Here is a 14,139-nt window from a genome sequence, read left to right on the forward strand (position 1 = left end):
TAGGAATTTGAGATCAACTTGGGCAGTGTAGGGAGATTCCATCTCTACAATACATTTTTTTTAAAATTAGCTGAGTATTATGGCTGGACACAGTGACTCATGCCTGTAATCCCAGCACTTTGGGAGGCCGAGGTGGGTGGATCACCTGAGGTCGGGAGTTTGAGAACAGCCTGACCAGCATGGAGAAACCCCGTCTCTACTAAAAATACAAAATTAGCCAGGTGTGGTGGCACATGCCTGCAATCCCAGTTACTAGGGAGGCTGAGGCAGGAGAATCGCTTGAACCTGGGAGGTGGAGGTTGCAGTGAGCCAAGATTGCGCCATTGCACTCCAGCCTGGGCAACAAGAGCGAAACTCTGTCTCAAAAAAAAAAAATTAGCTGAGTGTCATGGCATGCCCCTGTGGTCCCAGTTACTCTGGAGGCTGAATAGGAGGATCACTTGAGCCCAGGAAGTTGAGGTTACAGTGAGCTGTGTTCACACCACTGCATCCCAGCCTGGGCAACAGAGCAAAACAACCACGTCTCAAAAAAAAAAATTTTTTTTAAGTAATATATATATATATATATATATATATTTTTTTTTTTTTTAGACAAAATCTTGCTCTATTGCCCAGGCCAGAGTGCAATGGCATGATCTCAACTCACTGCAACCTCCACCTCTTGGGTTCAAGTGATTCTTGTGCCTCAGCTTCCCAAGTAAGTGGGATTACAGGTGCCCACCATCATGCCCAGCTAATTTTTATATTTTTAGTAGATACGGGGTTTCCCCATGTTGGCCAGGCTGATCTCAAACTCCTGATCTCAGGTGATCCACCCACCTCGGCCTCCCAAAAGTGCTGGGATTACAGGTGTGAGCCACTGCGCCTGGCCTTAAGTGGTATAATCTGTATTATAGTACTTAATATATTCCTTTTGAGTGTGTGTATGTATATATACACATATATATGTATACATGTATACATTTTGAGACTGTCTCAAAAAAAATTATATTACTTAAAATTATTTTTTTTGAGGCAGGGTTTTGCTCTGTTGCCCAGGCTGGGGTGCAGTGGTGTGAACACAACTCACTGTAACCTCAACCTCCTGGGCTCAAGTGATCCTCCTATTCAGCCTCCAGAGTAAGTGGGACTACAGGAGTTCAAGAGCAACCTGGGCAACACAATGAAATCCCACCTCTCTTTTAAACATTAAATATGTGTGTGTGTGTATATATGTGTGTATATGTGTGTGTGTATATATACACATACACATGTGGATATATACACATATACACATATATACACACATATATATACACATATATATGTTTTTTAACTTTTATTTTGGGTTCGGGCATATGTGTGAAGGTTTGTTACATAGGTAAACTCATGTCACAGGGGTTTTTTGTACAGATTATTTAATCACCCAGGTTAATTATTAAACCCAGTTCCCTATAGTTATCTTTTCTGCTCCTCGCTTCCTCCCACCCTGCATCCTCAAGTAGGCACCAGTATCTGTTGCTTCCTTCTTTGTATTCATAAGTTATTATTTAGCCCCCCAAAATATATTTTTTACTTGATTTTCCTCCCTAAAAATGGAAAGCTGAAAACAAGTACTATCGTATATATTTTTGTCATTAAATAAGTATCCTAAAGTTGAAATGTTGTGCTTGGTACTGATAAGAAGCTGATTATTAGGGCTGGGCACAGTGGCTCACGCCTGTAATCCCAGCACTTTGGGAGGCCGAGGTGGGTGGATCACCTGAGGTCAGGAGACCAGCCTTGCCAACATGGGGAAACCACATCTCAACTAAAAATATGAAAATTAGCTGGGTATGGTGGCAGAGGCCTGTAATCCCAGGTACTTGGGAGGCTGAGGCAGGAGAGCTGCTTGAACCCAGGATGCAGAGGTTGCAGTGAGCCAAGATCATACCACCGTACTGCAGCCTGGGCAACAGAGTGAGACTGTCAAGAAAAAAAAGAAGAAGAAGAAGCAGCTGATTATTCATACTTTAAATGAAAAGAGAATTCTACGTAAATAAAATATACTAGTGGGGATCTAGTAAAAGTTTCTTCCCTGTTGCCAGGGCCTGGATTTGATTTTCTATCAAATTCTTCTATTTACTTTCAGTAAATTTCTGCTCCTGCAAGTAGGGAGGGTTTGATGGGAAACAGCAGCAAGTGAGTGACTTCTGGTATTTATTCCTCACGCTGAGCGGCTGCCTTCTCTCCAAGTTTTACTCACTTCCACTATTACTTTCACTCTCAGTGTCCTGCTATTATTTCAGTGCAGTCTTGAAAACATTCTCCTTAATTTAGCCAGTGCTCTGAAGTAGGGCTTCTCTAAGTTGCTGATTTCAGCCCTGAGCATCTTTACAGAACAGAATTATTAGAAGATGGGGCATGACTCAGGGCTGCTGCTTTTATTCTCCCCACATAACATTAATCACTTTTGTTTTGTTTTGTTTGAGTCAGAGTCTCTCTCTGTTACCCAGGCTGGAGTTCAGTGGCGAGATCTCGACTCACTGCAACCTCCACCTCCTGGGTTCAAGGGATTCTACTGCCTCAGCCTCCTGAGTAGCTGGGTGGGACTACAGGTGCTTGCCACCATGCCTGGCTAATTTTTGCATTTTTAGTAGAGACTGGGTTTCACCATATTGGCCAGGCTGGTCTTGAACTCCTGACCTCAAGTAATCTGCCTACCTCAGCCTCCCAAACTGCTGGGATTACAGGCGTGAGCCACTGCACCTGACCAACCACTTTTTTTTTTTCTTATTTGCACACAGGGAAAGAAGGAAAACCACTTATTTTTGTTGTCAATCTAAGTTTTATCTGTGTTCCATTTACCTATTACACACTGCATTTATAAGTTATTTTCTTTTTCTTTTTTTTTTTTTTGGAAACAAAGTCTCACTCTGTTGCCCAGGCTGGAGTGCAATGGCACTATCTCGGCTCACTGCAACCTCTGCATCCTGGGTTGAAGCAACTCTCCTGTCTCAGCCTCCTGAGTAGCTGGGATTACAAGCGCCCACCACCGCGCCCAGCTAATTTTTGTATTTTTAGTAGACAAAAATTCTAAATTTTTGCTGTGTTGGCCAGGCTGGTTTTGGACTCCTGACCTCAGGTGATTCACCTGCCTTGACCTCCCAAAGTGCTGGGATTAAAGGCATGAGCCACCGTGCCCGGCCTTGTAAGTCATTTTCATTTAACTACTTTATTAATGGAAAAAAGGCTTCCTTTTCAAATTCTGAGGGAGAAGTTTATTACCAAATTAATTGTGTCCAGTCCAACTCCTTCCTCTTACCTCAGGGAGGGAGGTGCTCCTCTCCTGTTCAAGTTCAGTGCTACCTAACACCTGGTTCTAGGGCCTACTTCTGGGAATTTCACTTATTTCCTTTCTCTTCTGTTTGTTATTGTTGTTACTATTGTTTTTTTAAGAGACAAAGTCTCACTGCATCACCCAGGCTGGGGTGCAGTGGCCTGATCTTTGTTAACTGCAATCTCTGCCTCCCGGGTTCAAGTGATTCTCATGCCTCAGCCTCCTGAGTAGCTGGAATTACAAGTGCAAGCCACCACACCTGGTTTATTTTATTTTATTTTATTTTATTTTATTTTGTTTTGTTTTGTTTATTTATTTTTTGTATTTTTGGTAGACACAGGGTTTCACCACATTGGCCAGGCTGGTCTCGAACTCCTGACCTCAAGTGATCAGCCTGCCTCAGTTTCCCAAACTGCTGGGATTACAGGCATGAGCCACTGCTTGACCTGTTGTTTTTTTTTTAACTTTCAATTACCCAGTTTCCCTCGTGTTGACATCTTACATAACCATGGTAAATTTGTAAAAACTAGGCAATTAATATTGGTACAATACTATTAACTAAAATACAGATGTTATTTGAATTTCGTTGGTTTTTTCAATAATGTCCTTTTGCTGTTTTATGTCCAATCTAGCTTACTGCACTGCATTTAGTAATTAAATCTTTCTCTGTTTCTTTCCCCACCGTACATTAATTTTTTTTTTTTTTTCCTTTTTGAGACAGGGTCTTGCTTTGTTCACAGGCTGGAGTGCAATGGCATGATTATGGCTCACTGCAACCTCCATCCCCTGGGCTCGAATGATCCTTCCACCTCAGCCTCATGGGTAGCTGGGACTACAGGCCCGCGCCACCACACCCAGCTAATTTTTGTATTTTTTGTAGAGAAGGGGTTTTGCCATGTTGTGCAGGTTGGTCTTGTACTCTGGGGCTCAAGCAATCCTCCCGCTTCAGCTCCCAAAGTGTTGGGATTACAAGCGTGAGCCACCATGCCCGGCATTAATTATTTTTCTCAAATCAGTTTCATCCTTCAAAAAACAAAAACTCTTTATCCTTATCCAATCTCTCTTCTTCAAAAATGATTTACATAGCAGTTCATGCCCAGCTAAACCAGCAGCATCTGTGACTTCATAATCCATGATGAAATGAGGCTAATAAGGATGGTATCAAGTTTTTGATAAAGCTAAACTTGTTTCATTTAAATGACCATCTTTCAGTGGATGTTAGGTCTTTCCTATTTTGGGGAGTGTTAAAATGTTCCTTCTTGGCCAGGCATGGTGGCTCACGCCTTTGGGAGACTGAGGCGGGTGGATCACGAGGTCAGGAGATCAAGACCATCCTGGCCAATGTGGTGAAACCCTGTATCTACTAAAAATACAAAAAATTAGCCAGGCATGGTGGCATGTGCCTGTAGTCCCAGGTACTCAAGAGGTCGAGGCAGGAGAATCGCTTGAACCTGGGAGGCAGAGGTTGCAGTGAGCCAAGATGGAGCCACTGCACTCCAGCCTGGAGTGAGACTCCATCTTAAAAAAAAAAAAAGTTCGGCCGGGCGCGATGGCTCAAGCCTGTAATCCCAGCACTTTGGGAGGCCGAGACGGGCGGATCACGAGGTCAGGAGATCAAGACCATCCTGGTTAACATGGTGAAACCCCGTCTCTACTAAAAAAAAAAATACAAAAAACTAGCCGGGCGAGGTAGCGGATGCCTGTAGTCCCAGCTACTCGGGAGGCTGAGGCAGGAGAATGGCGTGAACCCGGGAGGCGGAGCTTGCAGTGAGCTGAGATCCGGCCACTGCACTCCAGCCTGGGTGACAGCGCGAGACTCCGTCTCAAAAAAAAAAAAAGTTCCTTTTTTTATGAAGTGCTGGCAATAATACCTGATCATTTTAAAAATTGTTCTCATTTGACAAAATGTGAAAAGTCAGCAGCACCCTTATTTTGGTTATTTATTATCATTTTATTTTGTTCTGCTTTTTAAAAAATTCACTGATCTTAGGATAACCCAAAATTCTGACAGGTGTTGGTCTAATGTCAGCCTACAGCTCCTCTTTCATTTTCCCCTTTGTCCATGCCTGCAAAATATCTCTGGCTCGTTCGCACCAACCTTGTGTTTGTTGTATCAAAAGGGCCTATTTCAGGCGTTCTGCTTCTTTTTTTGACATGGAGTCTTGCTGTGTTGCCCAGGCTGGAGTACAGTGGTGTGATCTCGGCTCACTGCAACCTCCACCTCCCGGGTTCAAGTTATTCTCCTGCCTCAGCCTCCCAAGTAGCTGGGACTACAAGCGTGGGCCACTGCACCCAGCTAATTTTTAGTATTTTTAGTAGAGACAGGGTTTTGCCATGTTGGCCAGGCTAGTCTTGAACTCTTGACCTCAGGTGATCGCCTGCCTTGGCCTCCCAAAGTGCTGAGATTACAGGCATGAGCCACCCATGCCCAACCAAGTCTTCTGCTTCTTGACTCATCCCTGCTTCCAGGACTCTGGTGGGTTTTCTCCTGGGAGCCCCTTCGTTGCTTCATTGGTTGCTTGTCCATGTGAGCTCAGGGTGGTCATTTTACATTGCACTCTGGGCATGCCATTATCCTGCTCACTGGCCCTTAATGGCTTCCTGTCATTTTCAGAATGAGGTCCAAGGTCTTAGCCAGCACAGCCACGGGGCCCTCGCCCTGCCTCCTGCCACCCTCTGCCCCAGCCAGGTCAGCTCCTTGCAGCTATCTGCTGTGTTCTACTGTGTCTTTTGCCTTTGCTTACACTGCTTTCTTTTCCAGGAATATTCTCCTCCTGACTCATCCACCACCTGGACCTTCCAAAAGCCCCTTGCTTGCCCCGCCCCCTTGACTTGTCTCCCTGCCGAGCTCAAGGGCAAGGATTGTGTCACCTGACTTCATATACCCACCTTAACAGAGTGTCTAGCCCAGAATTACCTCCCAGAAAACAGTGGCTGAATGGTTCCATATCAATTTTGTTTATATTTTTGAAAAAGAAAGTTGACATCCATTGCAATGGTCAGATTGGAAATGTTTAAAAATTATGTATCCTTGTATATAAACTAAAAAGTTATTGCCCTTCCCAGTCCTGACCCTCATTGCTCTGATTCTCATCTCTAGTGGCAACCATATTAACCGTGTTCTGTATGTCCTTCCGGAGATATTCTACACATGTAGAAGCATATGTGTATAGCATGTGCGAGTACATATACTGGTACACACACCCTTCTAAAAAGCATGTGGTAACATATTTTATATTGTTCTTCATCTGTTTTTTTTCTACTTCACAACATATTTTAGACACTTTTAAAATATCAGTACCAGCCAGGCATGGTGGCTCACGCCTATAATCCCAGCACTTCAGGAGGCCGAGGCAGGTGGATCACTTGAGGTGAGGAGTTTGAGACCAGCCTGACCAACATGGTGAAACCTCATCTCTACTAAAAATACAAAATTAGCTGGGCATGGTGGCACATGACTGTAATCCCAGCTACTTGAGAGAATCACTGAGGCAGGAGAATCACTTGAACCCGGGAGGCAGAGTTTGCAGTGAGCCGAGATTGAGTCATTGCATTCCAGCCTTGGCAATAAGAGTAGAACTCCATCTCAAAAATAAATAAAATATCAGTACCTATCAATCTTCCTCCATTTAAAAAATTGCCATAGGATATCAATATATGGACAGATTATTTATTTATTTATTTATTTCCTAAGACAGGGTCATCTTGCTGTGTCATCCAGGCAGGAGTGCAGTGGCACAAACACAGCTCACTGCAGCCTTCACCTCCTGGGCTCCAGCAATCCTCCTACCTCGGCCTCTCAAATGGCTGGGACTACAGGTGCACACCACCACACCCAGCTAATTTTTGTGTGTTTTGTAGAGACCGTGTCTTGCTATCTTGCCTTAGCAGGTCTCGAACTCTTGGGCTCAAGCAATCCTGCCTTGGCCTTTCAAAGTGTTGGGATTTCAGGTGTGAGCCACCACACACAGTGTAGATAATTGATTTAACCAGATTTTTTGTTTCCCCTCTGTATTTATAAATGATGCTCCATACTTTATATACAATTTGCATTACATGTTTATCTGTAGAAAAAAGTTGCATAAGTGTAACTATTTAAAATAATCAAAGAAATATATTGAAATATGCATGATATAGGTAGTGTACTGGGACTATAATATGGGCCTCTATGCATACGGAAAAAAGGAAATAAGTGTGTACCTTGGGTCACAGGCTATAACATACATACATTTATTTATTTATTTATTTATTTATTTATTTATTTATTTATTTATTTGAGATAGAGTCTCACTCTGTCACTCAGGTCAGAGTGCAGTGGCATGATCTTGGTTCATTGCAGCCTCTGCCTCCCAGATTCTAATGATTCTCCTGCCTCAGCCTCCTGAGTAGCTGATATTACAGGTGCCCTCCTCCATACCTGGCTAATTTTTGTATTTTTAGTAGAGATGGGGTTTCACCATGTTGGCCAGGCTGATCTTGAACTCCTGACCTCAAGTGATCTGCCTACCTTGGCCTCCCAAAGTGCTAGGATTACAGACGTGAGCCACTATGTCCGGCCCATAAGAACATTTATTGAGTACTTACTGTATGTCTAGCATTCCACTAAGTTTTCTAATTATATTATTTTACTTAGTTCTCATAGAAATCTTAAGATGTAGATGCTCTTATTATCCTTATTCAATTTTATTTCATTTTACTTTATTATTATTTTTTTTGAGACAGAGTCTTGCTCTGTTGCCTAGGCTGGCATAATCTCGGCTCACTGTAACCTCCGCCTCCTGGGTTCAAGCAATTCTCCTGCCTCAGCCTCCTGAGTAGCTGAGACTATAGGTGCGTGCCACTATGCCCAGCTAATTTTTATATTTTTAGTAGAGACGGGGTTTCGCCATGTTGGGCAGGCTGGTCTCTAACTTCTGACCTCAGGTGATCTGTCTGCCTTGGCCTCCCAGAGTGCTGGGATTACAGGCGTGAGCCACTGCACCCAGCCATCCTATGCATAAGGAAGCTAAAGATCAACAAGTCTAATTGATGTGCTGGAAGTCTTATGGCCCAGGGAGTTTCCCTCAGGCACCTGACTGCTGGACGGGGTGATAAATGGATAGGCTTCAGGGCTGTGTGCAGTCAGTATGTAAGTACTGGGCCCCTGCTGTGGGCCAGACACAGTGGTAGGTTCTGGGGAGATGCACGTGTCCCTGCCTTTGAGGAGCTTACATTCTTGAGCAGAGCAAAGGAAGAATATGGCTGGAAATGAAGTGGGAGAGGCTGGGAGTAGCGGGCAGATCTGCAGACACATGGTCAAAGGGTTGTTTTCATGGAGCCTGTTGAGAGTAGGGTGTGCAGGGTCACCTCTGCAAGACAGAAAGGCTCCCACAGCCAGACCTGACTCCACAGGATCACATCTACCTTAGAATCGTAAAGACACATGCCAAGAGCCAGACTGTGTGGGGAGTCTGTGAAAGGGGCCCCAGCCCGGGGAGTCCATGGTGCTATTCCAGCGTTGAGGTTGGAAGTATCCAGTTATACTTAATGCCACCAGCAATCAGGATCATCCAGCTGTCTGCCTTTGCTCTGATTCCATGTGGACCAAGGCCTGGAGCCTGCAGCCTGGAGCCGTGGATGAGCAACCAGTATACTGGAAAGTAGAGCTCCATACCTCTCAGGGTAGAGTTCCACACCTGTCAGGCTGGGGCCAGTCTGGACTGAGGCAAGTTCACCAAGGTGTGCTGCCATCTGGGCACCTGCCTGGGGGGCCTAGTGGCTTGTCCCTGATAGCACCAGGCCTTGATGCTATCCATTTTCTCCAAACTGCAGCAGAGTAAGCCTGGAGAAACTGCCAGTGCAGCTAGATGAGAAGGCTGAGGCCCAGGCTGGGAAAGGGCTGGTCATGACAGGCATATAAACACATTCATCCTGGTTGTGACTCAGGAATCACCAGGAGAACGACTCAGGAAGAAAACCACTCCTCTGTCGCTTTTTGGCTGTGGAGAGACAGACTTTTCCCTGTGTCTGCAAACCCACTATGATCATAAACCCCATGTCTGGCCGAGCAGGTGAAGCCCCTGGGGCCCAGGTGAAAACACAGATGCCAGGCCCATCCCCTGAGCATCTGGCTTGGTAGATCTGAGGTAGAACCAGCACTTGTGCTCTTAATGTGTTTTCTTGTGTTTACAGCAAGCTGATTCTAAGGGTTTGGTTCAAGAATTTTTCTTTCTTTTTTTTTTTTTTTGAGATGGACTCTTGCTCTGTCACCTAGACTGGAGTGCAGTGGAGCAATCTTGGCTCACTGCAACCTCCACCTCCCAGGTTCAAGCAGTTCTCCCTCAGCCTCCCAAGTAGCTGGGACTACAGGTGCACACCACCATACCTGGCTAATTTTTGTATTTTTAGTAGAGACAGGGTTTCACCATGTTGGCCAGGCTGGTCTCAAATTCCCGACCTCAAGTAATCCACCCGCTTCGGCCTCCTAAAGTGCTGGGATTACAGGAGCCTGCCACCACCCCTGGCTAATTTTTGTATTTTTAGTAAAGACAGGGTTTCACCACATCGCCCTAGCTGGTCTCAAACTCCTGACCTCAAGTGATCCACCCCTCTCAGCCTCGCAAAGTGCTGGGATTACAGGCATGAGTGAGCCACTGTGCTGGACCTGGCCCAAGAATTTGACCAATCGATATTAAGGTTGTACAGATCAAATGTCTCAAGGGACTCTAGAAGGCTGGAAGCTTGCGGGAGGGGATCTCCTAGCATCACTGTGCGCAGGCAGTGTGCTGTGTTTAACTCAGCAGGAGGCTGGAGGGCTGGGTTCTGTTCTGTTCTTAGCTCAGCCACTCCCCAGCATGAACCTGGAACAGCATCCTTCTCCCTTTTCTTCTCTCAGCTCTGGTTTTCCTATTTGCAAAGGGAGAGGTTTTAAGCAGATAAGCCCTAAGATTCTCTTCAACTTGACAATTTATGTATGCAAAATTCATGCACCACCACCAGGGGGAGCTAAATCCATGGTTAGCTGGGCTTTGGATCAGAGTAGCTAAGAACTATAGAACCTTTCGTTTTGCAACCTGGCAACTTATACTAAGCAAAAGATCGTCAGGGTTTGGGAGTCATAGATGGGGATATTTTGTGCACCAACTTATAAGACAAAAACTGTAAATATTTTCAGTATAAAATTTTGATGAGTCATAAATGAAGTTATACTAGTGGAAATTTTAGCTCTTTTGAGAATTATTTCCTTTCCCCCCAAATCTTGTAGTTTTCTCCCATAATCTCTATTACAAGACACATTAATATCCTGAAGTGTACTGTGCTAGTAATGGGATAGTAATCCACATTGGTGCTGGAGTTCAGATCTTTTGAAGGAGGGTCAAATGATCTGTTTTTCATATTAAGACATTTAAAAAGTTTTCCTTTGTTTATATTTAGAATAGATTGTAATCTGAGTAGAGGAACTAAACCTTGAAGGACTGTGGAAGGGGAGATAAGATAATGAATGACCCATCTAACATCAAAAAGTTTTGGGGTCCGTAGATACCGTATGATTCAGTGTTGCTGTTTAGCATAACCATTATGTGAATATAATAGCTGTTGCTTTGATGTTTATGCAGAAAGGATCTTAAGCAATTATGCCTTATTGTACTATTCATTTCTATTTCTAATTCATTCTCTTCCCTTATTGGAGTACTTTTAGAAGAGCATGAAGTATGGAAGGAAGGAGTGGTGACCACTTTCTGTTCAGAAGTGAATATAGTGGTGTCAGGAGGTAGAGATCACATTTACACATTTCTTCCTCACCAGGAGGAAGTCAGGACACAGGGGAGCACAGCACAACAGGGCTGGCCAGGGCTGGTGCTGTTTGGGATAGGAGGTAGGATGGGTACGGGGAAGCTGGGTATGGGCCAGGGAGGCTGTTCTGGTGCTCCATTATGAGGGGACAGCAATCATGCCTTTGTTTGTGTGAACCCAAGATTTAGCTCCCACTTACAAGTAAGGACATGCGATATTTGGTTTCCTGTTTCTGTTACTTTGCTTAGGATAACAGACTTCAGCAGCATCCACACTGCTGCAAGGACATGGTTTCATTCTTTTTTTATGGTGTGCAATGGCAAAAGCTAACAGAAGAATAGAACATCTTCTACATTCAAGACCAAAAGTGCTCACACCTTGCAGGAATTGGAGAAGGTTTGGATCACATCACCGGGTGTAGCATCTTGATGAGTTGAAGGACTAAACCTTGAAGGACTGTGGAAGGGGAGATAAGATAATGAATGACCATCTAACATCAAAAAGTTTTGGAGTCCATAGATACCATATGATTCAGTGTTGCTGTTTAGCATAACCATTATGCTAAACACAGAGTGCTTAGCATAATGCTAAGTGCTAGCTAAAGACAGAGAGAAGATGGAATGATGGTAGAGGGAGCAAATTATAAATACAACTCTGGCCAGGCATGGTGGCTCATGCCTGTAATCCCAGCCCTTTGGGAGGCTGAGGCGGGCAGATTTCAAGGTCAGGAGTTCGAGACCAGCCTGATCAACATGGTGAAACCCTCTCTATCAAAAATACAAAGTTTAGCCAGGCATGGTGGTGTGCACTTGTAGTACCAGCTACTTGGGAGATTGAGCCAGCAGAATCACTTGAACCCAGTAGGCGGAGGTTACAGTGAGCCGAGATCACACCACTGCACTCCAGCCTGGTCAACAGTGAGACTCTGTCTAAAAAAAAAAAAAATTAGATTAAAAAAAAAAAAAAAAAAAAAGATAAGGCCTAAGGCCGGGCGCAGTGTCTCATGCCTGTAATCCCAGCACTTAGGGATGCCGAGGTGGGCGGATCACCTGAGGTCGGGAGTTCAAGACCAGCCTGACCAACATGGAGAAACCCCGTCTCCACTAAAGATACAAAATTAGCTCAGTGTGGTGGTGCAAGCCTGTAATCCCAGCTATTCAGGAGGCTGAGGCAGGAGAATCTCTTGAACCCGGGAGGCAGAGATTACAGTGAGCCGAGATTGCGCCACTGTACTCCAGCCTGGGAAACAAGAGCAAAACTCCATCTCAAAAATAAAAATAAATAATACATACATAGATAAATAGAGATGAACTGGAATTAACTAGAGGCAACAAACATCACCCAGATGTTGACAGTGACTGATGGGACTTGGCTGCAGTGGGGTGGGGGTGAAGGTGGAGAATAAACACATTTTCCTTTGCGTGAGGGAGCGTTGCCTGGTGTTGGTAGGAGCATGTTGTTTCTACTGCCATCACTGGGAAGTTTAAGTGTGTGCAAAAGGTATGTCCTTCAGATATATGTGCACTGAGATATTTGTGTCTGGCTCTTTTCCTCAAAGAGGAGGTTTCTCAAGGCAGGACCTGTGTCTGGCACAGGCAGTGTTTCTCCCAGTGTCCCACAGGCAGCAGGAGTTTCATAATGAGTTTGAGTGAGTAAATGGCTTTTATTTAACACATGTGCTGTAACCCACCTCTGACTTTCCCCACTCACAGCTGTGCATGTCTGATAAACTGTGGGAACAGATAGTCCAGTCGACCTGCGACACCATCACTCCTGACGTGAGGGCCCTAGCGGAGGACACGGGCTGGAGGCAGCTGTTCTTCACCAACAAGCTCCAGCTCCAGCGGCAGCTCCGCAAGAGGAAACAAAAATATGGAAACCTGAGAGAAAAGCAACCTTAGGCACACATTTTCCTACCAGCAGGGAGCTGAGGCACGGCTGTGTTTCTCTTCAGTGTCCAAATCTCTTCCATCTCCTTTTTTTAAGAACTAAGAGGTTTTGTTGATGCATGGAGCCATTGGAAACTCATAGAGGATTTGCACACAAATGCAGCAGAATCTGGCTCCCCAGTGCCTTGCTAGAGTCACCATAATTCTGAGGTCAAATCATGGCCCGAGGATAAGGGCTGCAAGACAGAGAGTCCCATAGGCCATCATCATCCTTATCCCACACCCATTAGAAAAGACGCTTCTATTGTATATAAACAAACAATAAATGATTATTAGTAGGTTTTTATTAGACATCTATTTTATCTAGGCAGTGGAAAGGGTAATGGTGCTTTTGAATTTTTTCCTGGCGTTGTGTCATCTGAGTCCAGCCATGAAGCTGGTGGCTGACTGTCCCCACCAGGAACCGTGAAGGGTAGGTACCACAGGAGGCGCTCGGGGTGGGTGCAGCTGCCTTCCCAACTTTGTTCTGCTAAGTCCATATTCAGGGCCCTGTCCTTGGGGGCCCAGGATGCCAGGCTCCACCCCCACATGTAGACAGCTTCCGACCTGGCGCTGGAGCATGACTGGAGAAGTGCAGGCATCCTGCTTGCGGACCTTGCTCAAAGTACAACTTCCCAGGACTACTTCACATTGTTAAATAAACCTAGAAACTTTTTTTTTTTTTGTATTTTCTTTTTAGTAGAGGTGGAGTTTTGCCATGTAGGCCAGGCTGGTCTTGAACTCCTGACCTCAAGTGATCCACCCGCTCCGGCTTTCAAAGTGCTGGGATTACAGGCGTGAGCCACTACGTCTGGCCAAAACCTATAAACATTTCTTAGAAAAATGCTGTTTCCCCAAAGGAATGTGAACAGCTACCACTTTTAACAAGGATATTTAAGAAAACAGGCTATGAGTTAACTAAGTAAAAATGTAAATATGGTTTGCATGCTGTTAACATGGCAGAGGGGTAAAAAGAATACAGTCCCAGGGGAGAAAGGTCACTTCACTGGGAAGGGTTACTTAAAAATGTTTTTCTCTCTGCACTTTTATGATTATTAAATACCCCTAGAAAATGAACTCATAGCAGCAAATAATCTAATGACTCCTTTTAGGTTACAGAGCAAAGTAGCTTTCTACTTC

General features: G+C 44.7%; 1 protein-coding gene across 3 annotated transcripts in view; it reads left to right on the forward strand.

Moving 5' to 3' along the window:
• Window positions 1-13,820, forward strand: part of FBXO36 (F-box protein 36) — an 86,966-nt gene extending 73,146 nt beyond the window's left edge. For 2 of the 3 annotated variants that reach the window (XM_015111299.3, XM_015111300.3), the window contains exon 4: window positions 12,784-13,820. In XM_015111299.3, the coding sequence (XP_014966785.1) occupies window positions 12,784-12,972 (189 nt within the window). In that variant the 3' untranslated portion in view covers window positions 12,973-13,820. Of the gene's footprint in view, window positions 1-6,059; window positions 6,364-12,783 lie in introns of those variants that run through there. The other variant, XM_015111301.3, reaches the window with a different exon arrangement.
• The last annotated feature ends 319 nt before the right edge of the window (window positions 13,821-14,139 follow it).

The sequence above is a fragment of the Macaca mulatta genome, chromosome 12 (assembly GCF_049350105.2).
Source record: "Macaca mulatta isolate MMU2019108-1 chromosome 12, T2T-MMU8v2.0, whole genome shotgun sequence".
NCBI lineage: Eukaryota > Metazoa > Chordata > Mammalia > Primates > Cercopithecidae > Macaca > Macaca mulatta.